At 38.3% G+C, this 26,339-nt stretch overlaps 1 protein-coding gene across 5 annotated transcripts in view; it reads left to right on the top strand.

The window, feature by feature from the left end:
- Nucleotides 1–26,339, top strand: part of LOC108258091 (1-phosphatidylinositol 4,5-bisphosphate phosphodiesterase beta-1) — a 112,933-nt gene that overhangs the window by 26,050 nt on the left and 60,544 nt on the right. For all 5 annotated transcript variants that reach the window (XR_006981014.2, XM_017456452.3, XM_017456451.3 and 2 more), the window contains exon 3: nt 8,275–8,343. Coding sequence is in view for 4 of the 5 variants with exons in the window: in XM_017456452.3 (XP_017311941.2) it covers nt 8,275–8,343 (69 nt within the window). In the remaining variant the exon portion in view is untranslated. The remainder of the gene's footprint in view (nt 1–8,274; nt 8,344–26,339) is intronic.

Raw genomic sequence — 26,339 nt, 5'->3', positions numbered from 1 at the left:
AGGGAAAAGATTACTAATCTCTGTTGGCGAGGGAATGAAAAAGGGATGTCTCTCCTAGGCATCAAGTCTAAACTGGAAGATTGGTCTACAAAATGAAGTACTTGTCCCCAAGGAAGAGCCGGGCATAGCAAATGTTTGACAAGGACATGCTTTCCCTGAGACTGAAGACCACTTCTAGAAGCTTCTCGCCTCTTGGGAAATTCTGGCATGATCTCAAGGCTTCATATTTGTACTGAGCTAAAAAAAAAAAGGCCAGGGTCATCTCTAGGCATCCATCATTTGGAAAGGTATATCATGAGACTTGCTCCATGTGCTCTTTAACTGAGGGTCTTGTGCTTCAGCATTATTGCACAATCAGTCATCTGCATCACAAGGCTATTATCTTAAATGTCATGGTTCAGACTGATGTGGCCTGCTTATCTTGTCTTCCATGGCATAGTCATGTGTGGGCAGAGCTGATAGCCATTATTGGGATTGAAGCTTTCTTCCCATCTGTTGCTGTTGCCTGCTCTAGGAAGCAGTAAAGCCTTGCAGACTTTGACACCAAACTCTTATCTGTCACAGCAAATCCACAAATGATGGCCACAGAGAGGCACAGCTTTAAGCTATTGAACTGTGACCATGACATGACTGATCTTCACACAAGGATTGCAGTAGAGAGGATATGGTAGAGTGAGTTTATGAGGAAGTATTTATTTTTGAAAACTGGAGGTTGTTATTTGCTCTGATTTTCCAACTAAGCAAATAACATGTGGGAGGGATAATCATAACGTAACTATCATGTTCAGAAGTACTGTATTTACACCCACTTGCTGACTTTTGTAAGCAATGAGATGTTCACCCTTTGGCTTGTGGCATGGCACTCATAGGAAAGGAAATCTGAGTGCATGCCTTCATTAACATTCTTCAGCAGCCACATGGAGTCCATCATGTCATCAGTATCAGTGTCCTTGCTTTGCTTGATGGACCCATTGATTTAACGGTATAACTGATGGAGGGTGTCACCTCATCCAGAGAGAATGAGCCTTCACCGATTGTAAATATCAGCCTGCCCCACAGTCAACCACAACCTCACTGTACAGCTTGGCTCAACCACACTCAAGCCAATCAGGACAGCCAGGAACCTTGGGGTGACTTTTGATGACAGCTAGACCTTCACAGACCACATTTCAACAACTACATGATCTCGTAAGTTCATTCTGTACAACATCAAGAAAATCAGACCCTATCTCACTGAACAGGCTACACAGATACCAGTCCACGCTCTTGTCTTCTCAGAACTGGACTACTGCAACGCAATACTCTCAGGTCTCCCAGCCAGCTCCATCAAACCGCTTCAGATGATTCGGTATGCAGCAGCATGCCTTGTCTTCAACCAGCCTAAAAGAACATGTCACACCCCTCTTCATCTCCCTCCACTGAATTCCTGTAGCCGCCCGTATCAAATTCAAGGCCTTAGTGCTCACCTACAAGACCTTGTCTGGAACAGCACCCCCCTACCTCGACACTCTCCTTGAGGTTTACGTTCCCTCATGCAATCTGCTATCTGTTAATGACCGACGCTTAGTAGTGCCTACTCAGCGTGGCTCAAGGTCCCTTTTCAGAACCTTCACACTAACTGACCCTCAGTGATGGAATGAACTTCTAACCTCAATCCAGAATCTGTCACTATTTTAAAAAACAGCTAAAGACCCACCTCTTCCATGAACACCTAACTAACCTCTAAAATGCCAACCCAACATTATTAATAAATAAATAAATAAATAAATAAAAACTTACTCTGGCACTTACACCACTACTCTACAGACTTTGCTTCTCTATAACTCAATTATAGGTCTTGTATGGTAGCACTACTTTTATTGTTCTCCGCTTGATATATTGCTTTGCTTTCATTTCCTCATTTGTAAGTCACTGTGGATAAATGTAATGTAAATATGACAGTGTAGAACACGTTGTTCTCAAGCAAAGTGAGCTTTGAAGCCTAATCTTTGAGTTTAAGCATGTTCATATTTAGCATGTAAATGGAGTTTGGTTTTCTTCATGATTTGTTAGAAAAAGGAGTATAACTATAAAGCCATCTCTCTCTCTCTCTCTCTCTCTCTCTCTCTCTCTCTCTCTCTCTCTCTCTCTCTCTCTCTCTCTCTCTCTCTCTCTCTCTCAAAACATGCTATGGGGACAGGCCCAGTGTACATGATACCCTCTTTGACAAGGTTTATTTTGGACCTCTAAAGGGTGAGGATCAGGGCCATATGTCATACCTTTCAGGACTAATATAGACTTTGAATCATGGACACATCTGCTTTCTCTCTCAACTACATTAGCTACTTCTGTTATATAACAAGGGAGTCTGGGTTCCAGTAAAGTCCGGTTTGTGCTTCTTCGGTGATACTTGAAAACTGCAAGAAACCAAACTATTGTGAAAGCTTTTAACATTTGTGGTCCTTCAAAACAGTAGACATTTCTGTGCCATTTGAAGCCTGTGCATCAAATAAGAAAGGCAAGTTTTTATAGGTGACAATGCATGTTTAGTTGTTCTCAGGAGATAAGTAGGTCTGGTATCCCATCCAGAGTGTATTCTCACCTCATGCCCAGTGTTCCCAGGATAGGGGATTCACTACGAACCTGATCAGGATAAAGAGGATACTGAAAGTGAGTGAGTGAGCCAGTGAGTTCTTGACGTGTCATCATCTGCAGAAGATGATACAGAATGGTCTTGCCAGCGTTTGGGAAGCTGTTTTGAAAATGTAGTTAGTTAAGTTAAAAGTTCCTTTACAAAAAAAGTATTTAGTAATTCCACACAGTCAATAAACATAATTTTTTACAGTCAATAAACATAATTTTTACAAACTACTTGATTTCAGAGTTTAAAATGCTTCCTCATTGTTACCTGAAAATGCAGTTAAACTGCCCAGCACTGTGTTTTGAATAAAGTCTCTTTTTAACGATTTTTTAAAAACATGTTTGTATTGTCACAGCAGCAGAATTGAATGTACCATCAAACCCTCAATCCACACATTACTATTGGCCAGTTGCCGCAAAGGTGGATGTCAGTGAGGAAGGTGTTTGTCCTTGAGGCCATGTGCATGTATTGCATCTGTCTGTAATGAGAACGATGCTTTAAAAAGACATAGGCTGACACTGATAAAGCAGTTAATGATCATTTTACTACTACTATAATGGTGACTACTTCTCTTACTGCTACTGACTCAGTCTTGCTACATAGTGTTTATGCACCGGTAGGTAATGATAGATAGTGGTGATAATGAATCCCAATTGATTTGCAGTAAGGTGCAGCACTGCTGCACACAAGGTAGCCCAGCTACATGAAAACATGTAATCTTTGCTAACAAGAAGTAGAATTGGGGAGGTTCTTTTACACACAAACACCAAAAATTTAAATGTTACACTAGGTTAAGAGTGATTTAATGAAATTAAGCGTCATTAAACGAAGCAGGCCATTCATTTTCTGTATTTGCTAAATAGGCTTGAAACCATAAAGATGATCTATGGCAGGAGGTATAAATGGGCTAACAGGACTAGCACAGATTACAGGGTTAAGCATATCCCCAGCCCAGCCTCATGTTTAGTATTCGAAGCAAACACATCATTTACCCATGTAGAAACTGCTTTGCGAATTTAAAACACTAAAATAAAATTAAAAACACAATTATTTTTTAAAACAAAGCAGCTACCTATCTGTCTTTGTGTGTGCTACAGTTTGCCCCATATTATATGACGTTGACTTTTCATAAGTGATTTAGTGACACTCAACGGTTACAGCACTTTCACAAATCTCTGAAAGTGAATGTAACAGAACACGTGAACTCACACATAAAGCAAGAATGGTATTTTTTGTTGGTTTCATTTTGAGTCTGATCTGTAGTACAATTCCGTGCCAAATGATTATGGATTCACAATCCAGCAGTAACGAGGTTGTTAGTTTAAGTGCAGAACATGTCTATGATAATGAGAGGAAGCATGTGATCCACACAGTAAGTCATTAGTTCCTGACGGCCTCAGGCCTTACTGATCTGCTCTTTCCTGAGGCTTCGCAGCTCTTGCTTCACACAGTGTGGCATCTCTTTATACACACACATCAAAGAGCAGCTTTTATAGTGGAGTTGGAAATGCTAACCTTTGACTCAAAGCATCTCACACTGCAAACAGGGAGTGTTAAATTGATTTCAGGAGAGAAAGCACTCTACCTTACATGTTTTCAAATGAAGATCTTAAATGAATTCTCCACCGTTGTCCAATGTCATCTTTAACCACTTCATCTGTGGCATATGTGGGATTGCCACAATCAAGAATCGAAGTAGATTTTCGTGTGCTGAGATCATAATGGGAAATTCACCGACTCGAGTTCTGAGAGCATTTGTTGAACATGTAAAATATAAAGTGAATTTAAAACTGCTACACCCTAACAGTAAAGATATGAGAGAATGTCTTACCAAAGCTGTTCTTCTGTCGTTTTCTCCAATTTTCAAAATATATTGCATCAAATCAGTAGTCTTGCTCAATCTCATGCATGTACATTGTCTAGATGGAAGACTTGCACATACATCATATAGTGATGAGAAAGAGGCTTAGTTTTGTAGTCAGGGGACAATCTCTCTCTCTCTCTCTCTCTCTCTCTCTCTCTCTCTCTCTCTCTCTCTCTCTCTCTCTCTCTTTCACACACAAACACACCACATGCAGAGATGGCAAAGATCCCGCCAATACAGAGCTATAGAACTGTAACAGGTTAGTCTTCAAATTCATGCTTCAATTACTGGGCTATGAGAGCTTGTTAATACCTAGCTTGATCGTATGTCTATGACAATCTGGCACAAGAGACTTCAGCACCCAAAGAAAAATGACTTTAAAAAAGTAAATATTGCTGTTACTAGGATGCTTGAAATGTGGCTTGAGTTATAGCAACCGACCATGAGACCTTGTCATGTCCTGGTAACTGACATTTATTTTTCGCTTTTTTTTTTGTTTGTTTGTTTTCAGTCTAACCTTCAGATGGAGCTAAGATTTTTGTGCCAGTGCAGAAGCGTCACAGACATGAGAATACACACTAAGCATCCATGTCGCTGAACCATCTGTTCTGTTCTGTCCAACATTACTCGCACATTTTCAGTGAGATCTGTTATGCAATGGAGACTATGTTTATGCAAACATTTTCTGCACCTTCTGATGATTTATTAACTGGGACACTTGTGGTGCGTCAGCATTTGAAGCCATGTTTTGACTGCACTTTTACACAGCCAGATTTAACATGAACCTAACTTCTTTACCTCTTTAAAGAGACACTATTGTACGATTTTGGGCTTTTTTTAAAATGCCTTTTTAGTTCTTATATGTAATGAAAAAAAAAAAAAATCCTGTTACTGTCTTGTCTTGTGTGTTATATGTAATAATTTTGCAATTATTCTGGATTAAAGCATCATTTCAGAATAATTGCATTCTAAGTTGTTACTACATCAGTATTTCAGTCATAGTAATTCCATACCCATGTCTGTGTAGGTTTTCTTCTGGGTTCTCTGGTTTCCTCCCACCTCAAAACATGCTTGTAGATGCTTTGGCGATGCTAAAACGCCCCTAGGTGCAAATTAGTATAACCGTTAATCTGTGATTATGCATGGTGCCCTGCATACAGGGTGTATTCCCACCTCATGCCCTGTGTTCCCAAGAAACACTCTGGATCTTCTGCCATCCTGACCAGGATAAATACTTGCTGAAGAGGAATGAATGAATGAAAAGTAAGCTTTTCCCTTCAGCTCTCAGTGGAACAGTTGACTTGATCCATGAACCATGAAAATGCCGTGTTCTTTTCAAGACTCACCACAGGAGTCAATCACCCATGCAACAGCTGGAGCTTAGCAAATGATTGAACTTTCTCAGGGTGAATGTTTCAAATTGTGTCAAGACTCATGCTATGAGAAAATACATAGATTAAAAAAAAATAATGATAGATTTTGGTGTGAAGAATGTCAACATTTGTCTAATGTATAAGGTGGCATTCTGTACACTGTTAGAGCTGCAAGAGGAGTCTCCTAAAAGTAGTTAGAAGGAGGTTAACTTTATAGCTGCATTCATTACAATTTCATTTGAATTTTCATTGCTTCTTGTGACCTTATCCCTCATTCCAACACAACTTTAACATCAACCCTTATTCATAGCTGCCACAATTATCAAGATCTGCCAAGAACCAGGGGGTAACAACTTACAACCAGTTTGACATTACAGACCAGATCGTTGTGCTGTCCTGATCTTTCAGGTTTGCTCTCAGCTCTTTCTTGGATTATAACTACCAATTCAGACGTTAAACCACCACAGATGAAATGAAACTTGAAGCGAACAACTGTTGGCTTTGTGTAATCAGGGTTCATTATTGCTTTTGGCTGACATTGTTGTCGAGATGTATTATTTACCATGGACACTCAAAGCTCATTGTGGTCTACAACAGAGCCAGTCCTAGCCTTTTGAGGATAATTACATAGTCACAAGGGTGTATGTTATAGTGACACCATTCAGAATTATATTAGTAGTGTTGGGTCCGAATCCACCTTGTTAAGTTCGACTACAATCTTATTTCACGACAACGATACGTTTTCTAAGGTAGGTCTATCGGTAGTATTCAAGTAAGAAATACTACAGAAATTGAATAAAGCAATTAAATATAAAATAAAATAGACTTCACTGTATGACATACTGTATACAGTGATTCTTATTAAATTTACTGAAGTTATTCAATCAAATGAGTGAGTGAGTGATTTTCTCTTTGTCTTTTGACAAACAGAGACAGCAGCAGGTTTATTAGACTGCTGTCACTTTAAGACCTAATGCACAGGTCCAATGTACTGTATTGACACACCTCTGATTTTTTTCCACAACTGTTTGCATTCACTTAAGACGTAACCGACTGTGTTTACATGAATACTCGGCCAGACCTGCATTTTGATATGATGTGTGTGTATTTATTTGACCGTCCAAGCATAATAGGCCACTAAAGAGAACTCAATTCGGTACTCGCATGATGAGGCGGCATTCTGTGCGCGCAGTTCAATGTGTGCACAGAAAGCCACATTCATTAATTTCTTATCTTAAGTTTATGTTGTTATTTATTTTATTTTATTTACTATACTCGGAAAAATTTCTGAGTCCAAAGTCTGAGTACAAATTTGTACTACAGTTAAAAAAAAAATTGTACTACAGAGCACGTGACAAGTCCGAGTTCATTCATAATTGGAGTACAGGATTGTGTACCCCAACTCCAGATAGTAGGCTTAGTCTAATGGGGGAAAAAATCTAATCAATATCCTACCTTATTCTGATGAAAACATGGAGACTGAAAAGTTACAATTTCTGACCTTCATACACTATATTAGCCCATCCTTTACCCAAAAGCTCTTTAACACATAAATAAATAGTAAAAAAAAAAAATGGAAAAAGTATGCTACAAGCTGTCAACTCTCATGATATCACTGACATGTGTACAATTGTGTCTCCATTTTGTTGTTGTTGCAATATCTGTCTATGGCTAACATAAATCCCAGTATAGCATTCCATTAATTCCAGTTCATTACTCTATATTATTACCCATCACTTCTATGTAATTTATAGCTTGACTGATTGCTTTGTGCCCAATATTTGTCACAACTTTGCACTAGCACTTAATCCAGTTATGACGTGTTTAGCTGATGGATCATTTTTTGGTGGAACTTCTGCAGTGCTTGTATTGCTGTACAGTCCAATAATGGCTAGATGCTGTGATTGTATATTGCCTCACTTGAAATTCACTTTGGATAAAAGCATCAGCCAAATGAACGAATGTAAATATTAATCCAGCAGAAAACTCATAAAAGTCTCCAATACATTTCTTCTCTATGTCTCACTGACTCTCTCCCACATTAATAATAGAGCTTTAGAGGTATTTACTGTATAGAGTGGTATGATCCACCATTTGGAGTAACTGTGGGAATTAATAGTTGGCTTTAGTGTGTCTTGTGTGGCTGGAACTGGAGCTAAATTATCTTAAGATAACATCCTGCCATTGCAATCTAATGCTGATGTTTTATTAGCTTCTCCTTTTTCACCTGACTTTCCACCAATCAGGCTCATGCTATGTTGGTATCAGATTTACTCTTGTCCCCAATATGCACTGTGTTAAGTATTTATATACTTTTATTGATATACTTATATGTGAGTAAGAAATGGTCACTGCTCTATGTGTCATTAAATATTTTAATAATTAACTAAATATTTCACTTTTCTTTGTACTGTTAGGAGACAGATCTTCTGGACATTGCATATATCAAGGATGCTAGAACTGGGAAATATTCCAGGACACCTAAGGTAGGATGAAGTTTTAATCTCGTTTGGTTCAAATGGAGTTCTTCAGAATATTAAATCTGTACAAACACTTAACTTTACTGCTTTCCTGCTGCAAACGCCTCATGATTTTTGAAGGTCAACAGACTTCTTTGCTCAGTAGTAAAACAAATATTCATGAAATTGTATCTAAACAGGAACATGTTGATAGAACCCACAGCCGTTCTCCGCTATATTTGCCAGGACATTTTTTGACTACCACCAAAAATTCATTCGCAACTCTCAACTTCTAGTGAGCCATAATAAAGTACAACTTTGTGATTTACACAGATAGATCCTTTTTTAGACAGAATAATCCGAATAAAATAAACAAGCTACACTGGTGTGTAGTGTAAGTGTTCTTGGAGCAAACATCGTTAGAGTTATCATAAAGTATTAACAATAAAATCTGTTACTATGTTCTTTTTTTCCCCAGCAGAATGGTTCAGTTTATCTCAGATCCTTAAATCATACAGGCTGGAAGCAGAACAGATTAAATAGAGAAACCTAAACATGAAGCGTATGTTATTTGCACTGAAAGGATTTCTGAACTCATTACATTCAAATGTGGAAGCATCATAGTAGAGAGCAGAGGCCTGGAAGCTGCTGTGCTTTTCATGAAGGCCATTAAGAGAATATGAGATGAAACCAGACACATGCAGAACAAGCAGCAATAATGTCCCAGTGCCATTACAGCTTTCCAAAAAAGGGCTGGCGAAAAAGCACATCACTTGCTATGGCACGAGCTCATTATTTTGGATATGCGAAAGCTGTGCTGCTTTTCTCATGCAACACACCTGCTCTCTGAAACCATACGAGAGATTCTCCTGAGCAACGTCTGAACACAGCAGGCAGTATTGCTAGAGGCATGCAGGCTCCAGTGGCCAAAGAGACAGACATGCCAAATGACTAACAGTATCCATAAACAGTCCCTAAGCCATTTGTAAAAGTCCTCAACTAAACATAGTTTTAGCTTTAAACATAGTGTCAGGGATAAGCTTCAGCTTCACTATGAGTAATGTAATCATCTCCGAATGCAAGACCCATGTAAGCAGAATGCATAAAGTATTAATAAACTGTTCTTGAGATCAACTAGCAAGACATTTAAATACAATTATTTTCACACACACACACACACACACACACACACACACACACACACACACACACACACACACACACACACACACACACTGTCTATACTTACACATTATTTATTTGTATTTGTCGTTCAGACACATAAAATCAACACTGCAGGACTTTCTGTTCTTTGCACCACACTAAAATCTGTTGTAGGATCTGTTAATCTTACTTTTCTTGTATTAGACTCCGTTAGAATACCATTAGACTTTGCATCCCCTCACCACAACAAGAAAGTGGTCATGTCAATGCAAATTAATACTCATGCAAGAGACAACTACAACTATAGGAGCAGCATGAAAGTATCAATATACAGATAGGAGGACACACTAGTGCTTCTCAAATAGCTTATTCATACACATGTTAAAATATCATGTTATAGTACATGATCTGTGTCACAGTTTCAGTTCTGATCAGTTTTGGTCAGAAGATGTTGATTTCTTTTCTATAACAAATATTTTATCATTTCTATACTAACAACACATTCACAGGGACTTGTCTGGTCCACATAATCTAAGTTTAATAATAAAAAACGTGTCATTATTTAACAAACAAAAAAAATGTATTATCATTGATATACAGTGGTTATGTTTTCTATAAGGTGATGTTAATTTAACATTTATGGAATTTACTCAGTCTCCAGAATCAACAGTTGTTAACAGTTCACTGTCCACAATAGGAGTCTTCAGTATTTTTTGGTTTCTTGGTAACATGTTACGCTGTGTTTTTTGAAAGAAAAAAATGAGAGGGGATCACTGTGAAAACCTTTTATAATGCGATAACAGGAACTAACTATTCTTGTGGAATGTTCACAAGATGTAAAGTATAGGTAAGTATAACTGGTTAAAAAGCACAATCATTTTGTCATTCTTTCATAAAGTAAAATTTGTGAATGATGGCAAATTGGTGTGGTAATAGATAGATATATAGACAGACAGACAGACAGACAGATGATAGATAGATAGATAGATAGATAGACAGACAGACATACAGACAGACAGACAGTTGATAGATAGACAGACAGAGAGTTGATAGATAGACAGACAGACAGACAGTCAGACAGATGATAGATAGATAGATAGATAGATAGATAGATAGATAGGTAGACAGACAGATGATAGATAGAGAGACAGACAGACGGACAGTCAGACAGATGATAGATAGATAGACAGACAGATGATAGATAGACAGACAGACAGACAGATGATAGATAGATAGATAGATAGATAGAGTACATACATACATACATACATACATACATACTGTACATCAGTCTTTTCATCCCAGAAAGTCACCTATTACAGCAACACAGTAGGTTAGAAATTATACTAAAAGTAAATTAACATTATAAAGAAAAGAAAATAAGAATAAATATAGAAAAAGAATACAATCTAAGAGTGCTATGTGGTAATGCACTAGGGTGTAAACATGTTCATAGTCTCATTATCAGCAGTGTAAACATTTTAAACAGCATAACATGAAAAGGGATATAGAATACTACAATAATGTGTAGAGTGAATATGAGAAAAAGAAAATAAAAAAAGAAAATAGAATAGAATAGAATAGAATAGAATAGAAGTGGCAATGCATATTGGATATGAAGAGTGGATAGTGGTAAAGTTCAACTATCGTCCAATGAGCTTATCTTAAGATTGGCTCAATGTTGAACAGAGCGATCGCTGCTGGTACAAGCAACCTCCTGTACTGCTCCTTTCTGTAGCTCCTGTTCTGCTTACAGGACAGCTGTAAGTGGAACAGGTTATAGAGAAATATAGGATATATACAATTTTGAAGTGCTGTTATAGGAATCAGCTTTGGAGTGTTAACAACCCCGTGCTTCCTGTCACACCACCCCTGCCACTGATTATGTTCCTCTAGCAACATGCCCTTTCATGTTTTATTCTTTATATAATGCCCAGTTTTTTAAATGAACAAGTGCAGTGCATTAAAAGATATCCAGAGACTTAGGGAATTAGGGAAATAGCAAAAGAACACAAGTCCTTTCTGTCCTGAATTTAATCCATGTTAGCTATATCAATTAACATATGTCCTCCCACTCATATTTAATTCTAATTAGATTTATCCCTTTTGAGACAACAGGTGCTGCATGCCCGTTAAATTAATTATTCTAGTACGTGCCAGGTAAGCCAAACAGTGATGAAATAACCAAATGGATTTGTGTGTGTCTGCTCGTGCATGTGTGTTTTTGTCTCTGTTGAATTTCCATGATTGTTATGCTTGAGCTCTTGACCATGTTAGTTAGTGTGTCTGTGTCTGCACATAACCTTGTGCTTATATTAACTTTCACCATGTTTCTTACAGCTCCAGCCTTTTGCTAATAATCTCGGTTATTGTCATGTAATCCTTGTAATGAAGATTAGGATGCAAGTGCAGTTAAAGACTTTTTTTAGAGTGGTAGGTAGACAAATCCAAATCATGAGACAATAGCGTGGTTGAAAAAACAGGCGAGCTACAAACAGGCATAAACTAGGCAAGGCAAGGCAAGGCAAGGCAATAATCGAGACGAGGAACAAGAACAAGATCAAGGACCAAGAGCGAATGCCTGGAAAGTCCTTTTAAACTGTGGTGTGATTGTGTGTGAGATTGGTTGCAGGTGTGCGTGATTCGAATGAACGCGTGTTCAGGGAATTGCAGTCCATGGCGGCCTTGTTTATAAGACACAGTGCAGGATGGGAAATGTAGTCACTGGTTTGCTGTGATATGCAGTTATGCATTGATATGTACAGAAAGTGCTGTATTTTTAACCCACCTAATTGTTTTCACTGTGTCCCTTGTGACCAGGATGATCCGTGTACAGTGGTATTATTTTTTTTTAAGATCTTTTTTTTTTTCTTCATTTAATACTGCCCTTCAGACGCTAAATAAGATAGGTACGTGTCTCCCAGAAGACAAAATACTAACAACTTACACCGATCACCCTGTTCAAAAGTTTACACCCCCCTGATTATTAATGTATTATGTTACCGTCTTGAGTATCAGCGAATGTTTGCACCTTTTGTAATAGTTGTGTACGAGTCCCATAGTTGTCCTCAGTATGAAAAGATGGATCTCAACATCATATAGCCACTTTTGGAAAGGGGTCACATATGTCTGATATATGGGGAGAATGAAAAAGAAAGGAAGATTACTGATTTCAAAAGAGGTGTAAATTATGGTATGTGTGGTAATGCTTATGTGGACATCTCATCTCATTTTCTCCTAGCAGTCAGTCAGTTTAATTGCACCTTATCTGTGTCAGGCTGAGCATCCAGGCTCACTCTAATATCTTATCAAGGAAGAAACCCGGGAGCTCAGTGGCAGCGGATATAGCAGGACACCAGAGAGGGCTTCTAACCATGCTCTTCACCGTGCTTATCTGGATGAAAATCTTTCCTCACGTTCCACACAATACAGTAGACACTTGTTCAGGCTTGCTGTTTAGGCTGAGTAGGTGCTGCCAGTTTGTCAGAGATGGTGTAACTTTAGAAAGGTCTTATCCTGCTGCTGATATAAGAATGGGTAGAGGTTTGGGTTACTACATGTGTTTCCTGGTGCTTTTGTACCTCAACTAGGTGCATTACCTTTCATCTCTGTTTCAGAATGTTGGAGATTGTGTACAATATTTCAGGTATGTTGAAATGTGAGTAGGGAAGGTTCATCTTTCCAGACCAGTTCTCAGAGTACAGACTCAGGACAGAATTTTCATAGATGTGGCAAGGTGATATAGCATAAAGTTCATGCTGTCCAGTCACTAAAATGTCTTCTTAGATGCATGACTGGTGAACCAACCCTGTGCTGGTTACAGGTTTTACACCGCAATTTTAACATGGGTCGGAGGAGACAAGACGTTTGCCCTTTTGGTCATGTTACCATAGAGACGAAGAGGGAGAAAATGGTTTAATAAGAGTTTAAATGGTTTAAAGACCGGGGCAGTGCTGAGCCTGTCCACTTCGTCAGACAGTCCATATCTTCTTCACACCTTTCATCCATGTCTCAACTGCAGCCTCAGTCCACTTCTGTCTTTACTCAGCCAGCTGAAGAGTGCTCTAAACCCTGAAGTGTCTCGGTGTACTGTGGACACCACACAGCTAATTAAAAGCTTTTAAGGTCTTTAAAGAAAGGTGCACACATTAAATTCGTTTGTATTGAAATATTTGTGATGTGCTTAATGATTCTGGTGGTGTGTTTTCATTATTTCTGTGAGAGGTCATCTGCCACTCTGACATCACAGTTGGACATTGCAGTTGCAATGGCATTTAATAGGATTTTTTTTAAAAAAACAATCTCAAACATAATGATAACGGTCAAGTTTACTTTTAGCACCTAAAAACAAACGAGAATGTATATTAATACACACAGTAATGAGAAATCCAATGTAGAAGAAGCGGAAACAGCAAATGTTGGAATCAAAGTTCCAGAATGCGATGCAGCGGTGTTAAGTTACGGCAGAGACTTGGCTCAGCTGGTCTAGCGATCTATGAGATGAAAAGCACAATGATGTTGGCGGTATTAGCATGAGAGTTTATCTCTCATCTGAGCGGAGTTTACTGATGAGGAGGAGAGAGAGCTGGACAGACTGAACGACTAAAGCACTGCTGCATCACTCTCTTCATGTAGACATAAAGCAAGGGTTAATTCCTACTGGAGTACTGTGGGTAGGAAGGCATTAACAAAGTGAAAACAGACCAACATGAAAGAAATAAAAGTTTTTATTTTTTAAACACCTAATTTTGAATTCCATTACAAAATAAATCTTAGACGCCACTGAAGATCACGTGTTAATTATAAATATTAATAGGCAAGCTGTTCAGAATGGATGTTTCCTTTAAAACAAAGTCAACAGGTATATGAAGCAAAACACACAAATGTGATTTATAATATAAGAAAGTAATATATGCAGTCCAGTATTGCAAATAACGCTACATTACAGTACGGGGTGGCCAAGTCACTAGGCAGAGTGCATGTGACAAGCAGATTATGTATGTGGGCTTTTTAATTTGATTTATTCACCTACTGATATGGTGTCATGGGATTTTTTAATTTTCCAGTCGATCAAGCAGAAATGAAACCTGCACGCTCTATTGCATTTAATGTACAATAGCATCAATTCCATAGCTAACTTTCAAGACTGACTGGCTTCTTCATTCTCTCTCGATACATTTAAACGTGATCTAATTCTCTGTTAGCACAGTTACATGATGTTTTTGTGCTGCAAACATGCACTACACTGTATTTTGCTCAGTTTTACCAGTGGTTCCACCTACCTCTCAAAAACATGCCGGTAAACAGATTGGCTATGCTAAATTGCTCCTAGCTGTGAGCATGTGTGTGATTGCATGTTTCCATGGTACCCTGCAATGGACTAGCGTCATGGTCAGTGTTCCTTGCATAGTGTCCCCCATGACCCTGGTCAGCAGTTACTGAAGATGAATGAATGAATAAATGAATGCATATCCAGTCCCCCTTAGGGTTTCAGAATCAAGCAGTCAATCACTTCAAATGCAAGACAGTTCTTCTACATTTGTGTGACATTAATTATAACATTTCTAGGTAACCAAAATATGGTACTGGGCGCACATGCTGGACCATTAACTTTGTTGCATGTTTGTAATTGATCCACTCCTGATACATGTTTAAACAATGATTTAATGAAGGGAATTTCTTTTAGCCTGGAAAAGCATTTTATTTTCGTCATGGATTTATTTCATTAAGGTATCTATATAATCATATTTAGCATCAGATATCATAAGCTTATTGCGGTACAAGCAAATTGTCAGCTGCAAGTAAGAAGAACGGCTTGTCCCTGATTCAGCTCTGATTTTCTCCGCATACAGCATGACACATCAAATTATGATGCCACACTCAATCCCTCTAAAGCATTTTCTCTTGAAATTGCCTGTAGCTTATGGCTTATTAGAGCCACCCCACCTCGACTATTATTTCATCTATTTTCAGCACACCATATTTCACATGGAGAGAGTTAACTGTGAGATGGTTGAACTGCTGTATCGGTGTAACGATGGCAGTGGCGTGACCTTTCACCTTTTTTCCATTCTTCTATCAAGCTCAGTGAAGCAGACCAGCTAGTCATTGCCCTGATTGAATTCCAGACATAAATCTCACAGGGAAAATGGAAGAATAGGCACTCAGTGCTCTTAGAAGTAGCCACAATTCTGATTGAATCAAACATCTGCCTACTGGCCCTACTGAGCTGCTCTCACCATTTCCATAGACTAGTCCTTTTTGTTAAATGGTTAGAAGTCTCTGCAGAGAAGGAAAGAAACAGTAGGGTATTGCAGTTGGGAACATCCCTTGTTTGATCCTTTGCTCAGGTTCCCATCTGTGCTGTCTTTGCTTGTTCTCCACATGTTCACATGGGTTTCCTCTGGGTTCTCCACTTTCCAAAATGTACAGGTAGGCAGATTGGCTATGCTAAATTGCCCAGAGGTGTGAATATGCCTTGCAATGGACATTGTGTGTGACCAGTGTTCCCAGGACTGGCTCCAGATTCACCATGGCAATGATAAAGTGGTTACTGAAGATTATTTATTTAATTAATTAATTTAAAAAAAAAATTTTTTTTTACCCCATTTTCTCTCTAAATTAGTCTTTGTCAATTCCAACTACCAGTCAGCTCTTCCTTACCATTTAAACCACTGTTCATGCTGCATAACACACTTGTTATACTATTCACCCTGTTCCTCTTACATACAGTAAGCTCACAGGTGCCTATGCTAGACTAGTGTCACTGACTATGTTTACATGGACAGCAGTAATCTAATTATTGACCTTACTCTGTGTAAGATAATAATGTGATTAAGGTGTTTACACGAGTCGCTTTTAGAATACTCCTGTCATGTTCCCGTTTTACACGTTATAGAACATAATTAGATGAACAGCCCGCGTCATTACGTCACCGCGCCACGCCGTCCGACGTCCCTCCAGAATTTCACGTATCGACATACAGTTCGTCTTCGTTGTGGTACCGTATACAGTTTTGGGTGGTTTTATTTTTTTTTTTTTACGAATGCTTTAAGTGCAGTTAATTATTTGTCATGCTGTACGTGGTAATAGATAACTGCTTGAAGCCGTGGGCTGCGTCTCAAACCGCGTGCTTACCGTTCATATAGTAGCCGAGATACATGTATTTTTCCCCACTACAGGCCTATAGTAGGGAAGTATGCGGTTTGGGACGCAGCCGAACTCTCTTGTTCGATGTAAAATGTTGAGAACTGCCGTGCGTGATCGTGTCCTGTTGCAAAATGTGGTGAAAACTCTCACACGACGTTCATAATATGATTAAGGTGTTTACATGTCTGTAATACATGTCCATAATGCGACTAAAACAGGAGTACTCCACCTGTCTTAATTCGATTAGAGCTTAATTCAAGTATGACCTTAATTAGATCAACCTGGTAGTTTCTTAATCAAACTATGGTCTTAATCGGGTTAAGAGTGGATTATTGTTGTCCATGTAAACGCAGCTAATGGGATTTGAACTTGCAATTTCCAGATGATAGGGTAAAGGTTTTGCTGTTGTTATATTTGGGAGCCCCAATAAATGCATGAATGAATACAACTGTTAAGCAGCAGCTTTACAGTGCGATACTGCTTAGTCATGGAGAGTATAGCCTCAGGGCTCTCAGTTCTTCATCTTAATGGAATGAATAATAATGAATAATGTTAATGAGTATCTGTATCTCTGAGTGCAGAAATGTAATGACATGTTGGGATTTTTCTTGGGCACATAGATGCCTTGGAAATCTACTGCCTCCCTTACTACCTGCTGTATTTGTTTTGGTGGCCTGGTAAACCCCTTCACATGGTTACATTTTCTACTATATAAAAGCTTAAGAACTAAAGTTACACAAGTACAGAGTTGTACTGTCTGAGTACCCCTAAAAGTCTAAAAAGGAGAAATTTGGATTTAAAAAATTAGCATTTATAATGAAAGACATCAGCATCTGATTGTCTACAGCAGCAGTTCCACCACGTGCATTACTGAGCCTTGGGCACCCATGACCCTGTTGCCGGTTTACCAATTGTCCTTCTTTGGACTACTTTCAATAGGTACTAACCACTGCATACTGGGAATACCCCACAATACCTGCCGTTTTGGAGATGCTCTGACCCAGTTGTCTAGCCATCACAATTTAGCCCTTGTCAAAATCACTTATGCAAAGATCCTTATGCTTGCCCATTTTTCCTGCTTCCAACACATCAACTTTGATAATTGATTGTTCATTAGCTGCCTAATATATCCCACCCCTTGACAGGTAACACTGTAATGGGATAATCAATGTTATTCATGTCACCTGTCAGTGGTTTTAATGTTATGGCTGATTGGTGTGTGAATGCATCTGGGGCTCTGTGATCACTGGATAACCACTAGGGGCAGTGTTTAGTCTATAGACTCTTGTGTGTACGTGCACGAAGTATCTGTGTGGCTCTAAAAAAGTAAGACTGAGATGTGGCCCGTTGGAGCCAGAGCAGTCCAGCTTTTTTCTTTTCCCATATTAGTCCTATTGGGTGGATTCTTCACAGGAAGTAAGCTGAGTAAAAATGTGAACATGTGTCTGATGGTTCTGCTCCCAATTGAAAAAATAAAAGCTAGATTGAACCTTACATTGCAAATTGTGTGTAGCCAAAGCTCTAGGCAAACTTGAAATTCTTGGAACGTACACTGCTGCTAAATTGAGGGAATGCAACCAGCCCAGTAGAGCTGAGCTTTACATAGATTTGAATGTAGAATTGAGAATAACAGCTATCACCTCTCAACATCCAATTTATCTTCCACTCTAAATCCTTCAGTACTCTATGTACAACTAATGCATATGCAAATCTGAACGCTACTGTAGGCAGTTGTTTATATGGGCCAGTAATAGAGCTCAGCTCAGTCAGGATGCAGGTTGGGGAAGCTACTTTTCAATACTTGTCAAGCTACAAGATACTTGTGGGCTAAGCTACAGCCAAACTACCCTCTTGATAAAGTAGCTAGCTGCATGAGATGCTACTATGAGAAAGTAGATAACTTCAGTGAAACGACTTTTTCTTTTCTTTTCTTTTTTTGCTGAAGCTGCTTTTTCAAACTAAAACAACATCACAGTCATTTATGTAGCTAATTTATTACACACAATTTACATACTGTGTACAGGCTATGCCATTGCTTTTCTATTTGTAAACCACTCTTAGATAGAAGCAGCTAACATTACTTAACTTTAAAAATATAGTAATCAAAAATGTCATTTAACCACTTAGGCAATCAACAACAACAACAACAACAATAAAAATAATAGAAATTATAATAATAAAGAGCTGTTTATACTTTATACAGTGCTTGGAGTATTGGATATCAACAATATTTTATATATTATATTATATATTTACTAATATTTATAATTCCAGTTGTATTTATTTTGCCCATCTAAAATTATGTAATTATTTTGAACGTCACATCTAGCCATTAAGCTACAAATTGATCTGATGGCACATATCCTCGAATATGTCTTTGCGTCTCAATTTTATTTGTAAGATCAGTTTTTTCTTTGTGCTTATCACACAGAAAATGTGCATCTCTATGATCACTCATAGTCATGAGCACATAGGCTGATAGAGAGACTCTCATCGAGCACAAATTCACACACACACAGATGTCCCATTAAGGCATAGTCACTGCAGTTCATATGTGTGAAGCTGGCAAGGCATGATTACAGATGGATGTCCTCTCTCAGAACAGAAGGGTCGTTAGATTGTGAGACCTAATAAATGTGAGCAAAATGTTAAGAGGAAGTCATCAAAAATTAACCTTGAAAATGAAAAGTGGGTTTTAATTGTGTCATATACTAATTAATAATGATTTCATGTCATTGATGTCAAAGGTTAATAAAAGAGTTGCAATTCTTTGGTTTCTCCTTGTGGAGGAACTATTAACTATTCTATACAGAACCCTACGTAGAACCCTTTGGTCTATATAGAACAGGTTGTTTCCACCTCATAGAGGGTTTCAAGCAAAGTGCCTTTAATTATCCATAGAACCCTTTGAAGAGCCATTTTTTCCCTAAGAGTATATGTATGCAATATATGTAGCAAAAGATTTATGATAATGAGTGTCTTCCTCTCCTGTTAGTCTTCAACCTCACTTTTCACTAGCATTTCAGCAAAGGTCATGACATGTAGAACTAAAACACTTCCAAATGCCGGCACTCAGCTTTTACGTTTCTTCCCCCCAATGACAGCACATTTATCACAGTCCAAAGCACATGGTAAGACTAAAGTTATTGTTTATTTTCTAATTCATTTTCAACTTCTCCTTTAAAAAGTTTCTGTTTATACAGGAAGTGCATTTAATATCCCTCCTCAGTAGTAAATGGAGTTTGAGCAGCAGCAGTCGTCCTCTTTATTGTGATATTATCCAGTTCTTGCATGTTATTCTGTATCTGTTTCCTGTTTTTACCCATTTGTTCCTGAAAGAATTTCTGAAATAAACCACAGTCGTGTCCAAAATCATTTCAACTATATCCTGAGGCTGGAGCCTGTAACACATCTCAATAAGTATTTGGATCTGTTTTATTATTTTGTTGAGTAGAAACAGGGAGGCAGTGTGTTCAGCTGTTCACAGTGCCACTACATACAGGATCTCCTTTAGTTACCCCGACAGAAATGGAATAGCCATCAGGTGGACCACTTTAGGGGGCACTTTAGTGAGCCACTTTAGAGGACACGTTGCACTGTTGCTCTCTGGGATCTTGGCAGTGAGTCAGTGTTCAAAATGCAGCTCTTCTGAAGCTTGTGGCTACTTTCTTGCAACTGTCTGCAACTTTAGGAATTATTATTCTGCAAAGGTTTGGGACATTGTCTAGAAAACAGGGAGCCATCTTTGTGGGAGTGAAAGGAAAAATACTGAGCAGTGCAAACCGTGGACTTTGCATATTGGACCATTAGTACAGAAAACCATATAACATTGGCTAGACCTGCTACAATTTGACATTAGCTAACAGCTAATTGTCATAGACATTAGCATAATTAATGACTTAATTGTCTTTCCTGTTGACTTTAGGTCACATTTATATAATAATCTTAACAGCAGTGCAGTAATGCACACACATAGCCATATATTGATACACAGCATTACATTTCTGTTTCTGTAAAATAATTGTAAAGGGAATATATAACATAAATAATAATGTAAATATAAATGAATGAAATATAGAAACAGTTTGCTGGACAATAAACATTGTAGGATATTAAAAACTGCATACATGAACAGTGTACAGTTCTGTAAATCTTAAGTCCACTGAATATTTGTGATTCATCACAAATACTTACACTTACAGTTTTTAGATCAATGCATTTGACTAAGAATTAGTATTAAATTATTGTAGTGAATCAATCAATAAACTAATTGAGACGTACAATACATACAAACCCAGTCAAAAGTTTGGACATCCTGGATTGAAAATAGTAATTTTTTTAGTGTTTTAAATATATATTTTTATAAAGACTTACAGTTCAAATTTGTATCAAAGACAAATATAAATAATGAAGGTAATGCCAAATATATTTCTAAATGACTGTATACATTTCACATACAGTCATGTCCACAAATATTTGGATATCGACAAAGTTATTGTTATTTTAGCTTTCCACCACAGCATATGGGAGCTGACTCTCAGTTCCAGACTTTCAGCTTGGATTTCAGTGTATTTACATCCAAACTAGGTGAACGGTGTAGGAATCACAGTACATTTCCCATGTCCAGGTGTGTGCATTACTCCCTCATTATTTCACTTACAAGTAAGCAGATAAAAGGTCTAGAGTTGATTTCAAGTGTGGCATTTGCAGTCGCTGTTAGCTCTCAGTATGAAGTCCAAAGAGCTGTCACTGCCCGTGAAGCAAGCCATCATCAGACTGAAAAAAATCTAAATAAACCCATCAGAGAGATTAAAAGCATTAGTTGTTACCAAAACAACTATTTAGTGCATTCTTAAAATGAAAAAGTGAGCATTGGAACACCAAAAGGCCCAGAAAGCCATGTAAAACAACCATCGTAGATGAAAGAAGAATTCATATGTCTTCACCAGAGTAAATACAGAGGTTTTACTGCAAGCTGTAAACCATTGGTAAACCTCAAAACCAGAAAGCAGATTTGAGTTTGCCAAAAACACATTTTAAAAAGCCTGTATAGTTCTGGAACAAAATCATATGGGCGGATGAGACAAAAATAAACTTTTACCAGAATGATGGGAAGAGAAGACCATGGAGAAGAGAAGGAACTGCTCTGGAGAATACAGTACCACCTCATATCATGGCATAGGCACGTATGGCTGCCAATGGAACTGGTTCCCTTGTATTTATTAAGGATGAATTTTGAATTGTATAATGCTTGAAAACTCATTAGAAGGTGCTTTACAGTGCAGATGGACAATGACCCAACGCATACTTTGAAAGCAAAAAAGTGGAGTGTTCTGCAATGGTCAAATCAAATACCTGACCTGAGTCAAATTGACCATGAATTTCACTTATTGAATTCAAACCTGACGGCAAAACGCCCCAAGAGCGGGAAGCAGGAACTGAAGACAGTTGCAATAAAGGCCTGACAGAGCATGACCAGCGAAGAAACCCAGCATTTGGTGATGTCTAGGGGTTTCAGACTTCAGGAAGTTATTGACTGCAGAGGATTTCTAACCAGTTATTATAAAAGACAGTTTAGTTCATGATTATGTTAATTTGTCTGATTAATTTTGTTCAAACAAAAAGGGGTGGTGAGAGCGGCCAACCACACATAAACATGTTAAAATGCTGTAATTCCTACACCATTCACCTGCTTTGTTTGTAAACACCCATGAAGCTGAAAACACTTGCTTAAGGCGCTTTTTTTGGACGTGCTTTTCAGATTTTCCAACTCAGTGATAATTTTTTTAGAACTGCAGCTTTGTGGCTATAAAGCAAATCGCAGGTTATCATTTCTATAGTGACAACTTACACGGGGACTTTTAAGGTGGACACTCCATATAAACGGATTAAAAATATATGCAGTTGTTGACATGGTGAAGTTTTCTGTAAGGAAGTTATAGTTACATTAATATAGCGCTTTTCTAGACACCCAAAGTGTGTTACATAGTATGGGGGGGGGGGGGGGGGTGTGTGTCTCATTCACCACTAGTGTCCATTAGTGTGTAGCATCCACCTGGATGATAGACAGCAGCCATAGTGCACCAGAATTTCCACCACACACCAGCTATTAGTGGAGAGGAGAGAGTGATGTAGCCAATTTAGAGATGGGGATTATTAGGGGGCCATGACAGAGAAGGGCCAATAGGGGGATTTTGCCAGGACACTGGGGTTATACCCCTACTCTTTACGATAAGTGTCCAGGGATTTTTAATGACCACAGAGACTCAGGACCTTGGTTTAAGGTCTCACCCCAAAGAAAGTGCTGTTTTTATAGTATAGTGTCCCTGTCAGTATACTGGAGCATTAGGCCCTACACAGACCACAGGGTGAGCACCCTCTGCTGGCCTCACTAATACCACTTCCAGCAGCAACTTTAGTTTTCCCAAGGAGGTCTCCCATCCAGGTTCTGGCCAGGCTCAACCCTGCTTAGTTTCAGTGGGAAACCAGTCAAGAACTGCAGGGGGAGATGCTTACTTAGCATTTTTGGAAGGAGTCTCCAGTGTTAGTGCTTTGTAACCATCAGAACCAGATTTTCTTCAGCATGTGGTTTCTCAGGAACAAGTTGCACTCTTTTGTCTTATTAACATTAAAAGAGAGAAAAACGAAAGAAGTCTGATGAAGGAATGCCTGTTTATAGCTGTTGTAATGTAAGTCATAAAAGGAACTTGTTTTGCAGACGTTCCACAACAGTAAATGTAACTATAAATGGACAAAAATGGAAATGTGTTGTAGAGACTTAGAAACTGTAATTGTTGGCAATTGCTGTGGTATAAGAGGAATAAAACACTTCAGGGATATGCTGTTATTGGAAAATACTTAGGGATTGTAACCCTGTCATTAGCTGCGTTTACATGGACAACAATAATCCACTCTTAATCCGATTAAGACCATACTCTAATTAAGAAACTACCATGTAAACAGCAATTTTTACTTACCTTAATCTAATTAAGGTCATAATCAAAGTAAGCAATAATCTAATTAAGACAGGTGGAGTACTCCTGTTTTAGTCGCATTATGGACATGTAGTAGTGACATGTAAACACCTTAATCACATTATGAACGTCGTGTGGGAGTTTTCACCGCATTTTGCGACAGGACACGATCACACACGGCAGTTTTACGTTTTACGGCGAACGAGAGAGTTCGGCTGTGTCCCAAATCGCATACTTTCCTACTATAGGCCTGTAGTGGGGAAAAATACATGTATCTCGGCTACTATATAGACAGTAACTACGCGATTTGGGACACACCCACCGCTTCAAGCAGTTGTCTATTAGCACGTATAGCATGACAAATAATTAACTGCACTTAAAGCGTTCGTAAAAAATAATAAAAACACCCCAAACTGTATACGGTACCATAACGAAGACGAACTGTATGTTGATACGTGAAATTCTGGAGGGACGTCGGACGGCGTGCCGCGGTGCTGACGTGTGCTGTTAATCTAATTATGATCTAAAACATGTAAAACGGGAACATGAAAGGAGTATTCTAAAAGCGACTCATGTAAACACCTCAATCACATTATTATCTTACTCAGATTAAGGTCAATAATTAGATTACTGCTGTCCATGTAAACGTAGTCATTGATTATTTTCCTATAACAGCATCTCCTGTTGTGTTTTAATTCTTACATACCTAGCTATGCCCATGGTTACTTGTGCTGTTTTCTGTGAAATGTCCAGATGGATGATTTATTTTGAATGTCCAGAATAAACAGGGTTATGGCTTGGCATAGGACCAGACTGCTCCCTGTAGGAGAGCAGCACTGTGTAGCACTGTGTCCTGAGGACTGAGTTCAGCATTAGCCACTGCTGATGCTGCATGGTTAATGATCAGTCAGCACATTGCCCTGTCATGGGGCTGGCATTTTCCCATAATCTCCTCTGTTGGAATGAGTTTTCTCACCTCAATCTTTTACGACCATTTAAAAAAAAAAAAAAATTTTTTTACTTTTTTACCTCTACCTTTTCCCCCTTTAAAACCTGCACCCAAGTATTATTCAGTCACTGTAATGCACCAGAAAGGACACTCTTTTTCACTCAGGCTAGCAAGGATTGGTGCCAAGATTCATTACTAGAGCAAAGGTTTTCTGCAGTGCTCGTTGGGACATATGGGGCACTGTCGCAGAATACATTCCCCCTAGCATAATCACACTCAGGTTTTCTTCTGACTGTATAGTTTTTATGTACCGCATTTAATTTGGCCTGGTCTTCTGCCTCTAGCTCAAAGATTATTATGTTTAGTGAAACCCTTCTAAGTACTACTTCCTGGAGGGAAACCTATTTCGAGTATGTAACATACTGGAGACAGCCCCAGCAAAATGTTATTATACAGAAGATAATTGCACAGACATTCCCACAAATATCAAGAAATTCAGACTCCATGAATACAGATATGAAATTCCCTAAACACACACCTGCCTCCTTCACCTGGCAAACCTGCATCTCCATATTGGTGCATTATTGGATTTCATACTGTATTTTCATGACACAATAAAATTTGCCTATCACATTTTTGTCTAAGCTTCCAAATCGTCATAATTCAGATAGAGCCATGTCTTACGGTCCACATACAGGATGCGACATGAAAAAAAGATGAGGAAATATAGCTTTAGATATGCAGATACCTTTGTTTGTACCTGTTGATGAACGGTTACAGCATTGACAATTGGGATGATTTATAGATACAGCTGTGATTTTGGTGACATTCTGTCAGCTTGATTCAGTATTTCAGATGGGAAGCATATTTATGCTTTGTAACACTCTGTAAGAAAGATGTCAGTGCTTCTTATTTCAAACAGTCATCGAATCTCTGAATTATTTGATTAGTGGTTATCAAAAAAGATATACATAGGAATGAACAATTTGTAATGGAGCTGTATTTTGTCAGAATTAGGAATTTCTCAAGAAAGAATATATAAAGGTGTGGTGTGATACTAATATAGGGTTGTATTCAGAGTCCAAAAGTTGCATCAATATTTTTAATATTTATTTGGGAAAGTTACATGTTTTCAGTTTGAGGTTATGCAATGACTTAAGCCAATGGTTAGGGCATGTCAGTCGGTTATTCAATAGGAATAGACCACCACCTTTAAACACATGTACTTGCCCCCGAAAAAAATGAATTGAAAATGGCAAGCACTGAAATAAATATTTAATAGTAGTCTAGAATATTGCTGAATGAATAGTCCCTGAATTATTATTTGAATTTCTGAGAATTTAGCTTAATTTATTTTTGAAGGATAAGCAAAAATAAATTAAATAGCACTGAGCAATCATCTGCTACACTAACAGCAAACTTGAATGAGTTCATTCATAACTTTATCCATAACAATTCAGTCTGTGAGGTAAGCAGTGTCTGCCATAAAAATGCTCTCTCCTCCAATGACCTCCGTGTGAATTTTTCGTGGACTTTAAAGGCACAAAAATCAATTTTAATGTCATATTTTTGTATGTAAATCTGCGGTACTGAACTTTTGCCTCGCTATCTTTTGAAACTTGCAAGTTATTTTTTTTACGTGGGTTGTGCTTCGGCACTGCACCTCTGCACGGATGAATCTGATGGTTTGAGGTATTCATATGTGTGGTATAATAGCTCAAATATTTGGGAACGGAGGTAGCAGTGAATAGCTAGCAGAAAACAAGTGCAATTTACCACACTGTTCG

This window comes from Ictalurus punctatus, chromosome 25 (assembly GCF_001660625.3).
Source record: "Ictalurus punctatus breed USDA103 chromosome 25, Coco_2.0, whole genome shotgun sequence".
Taxonomy (NCBI): Eukaryota; Metazoa; Chordata; class Actinopteri; order Siluriformes; family Ictaluridae; genus Ictalurus; species Ictalurus punctatus.
The sequence above is the reverse complement of the archived record's forward strand: the minus strand, read 5'-3'. Positions and strand labels throughout refer to the sequence as shown.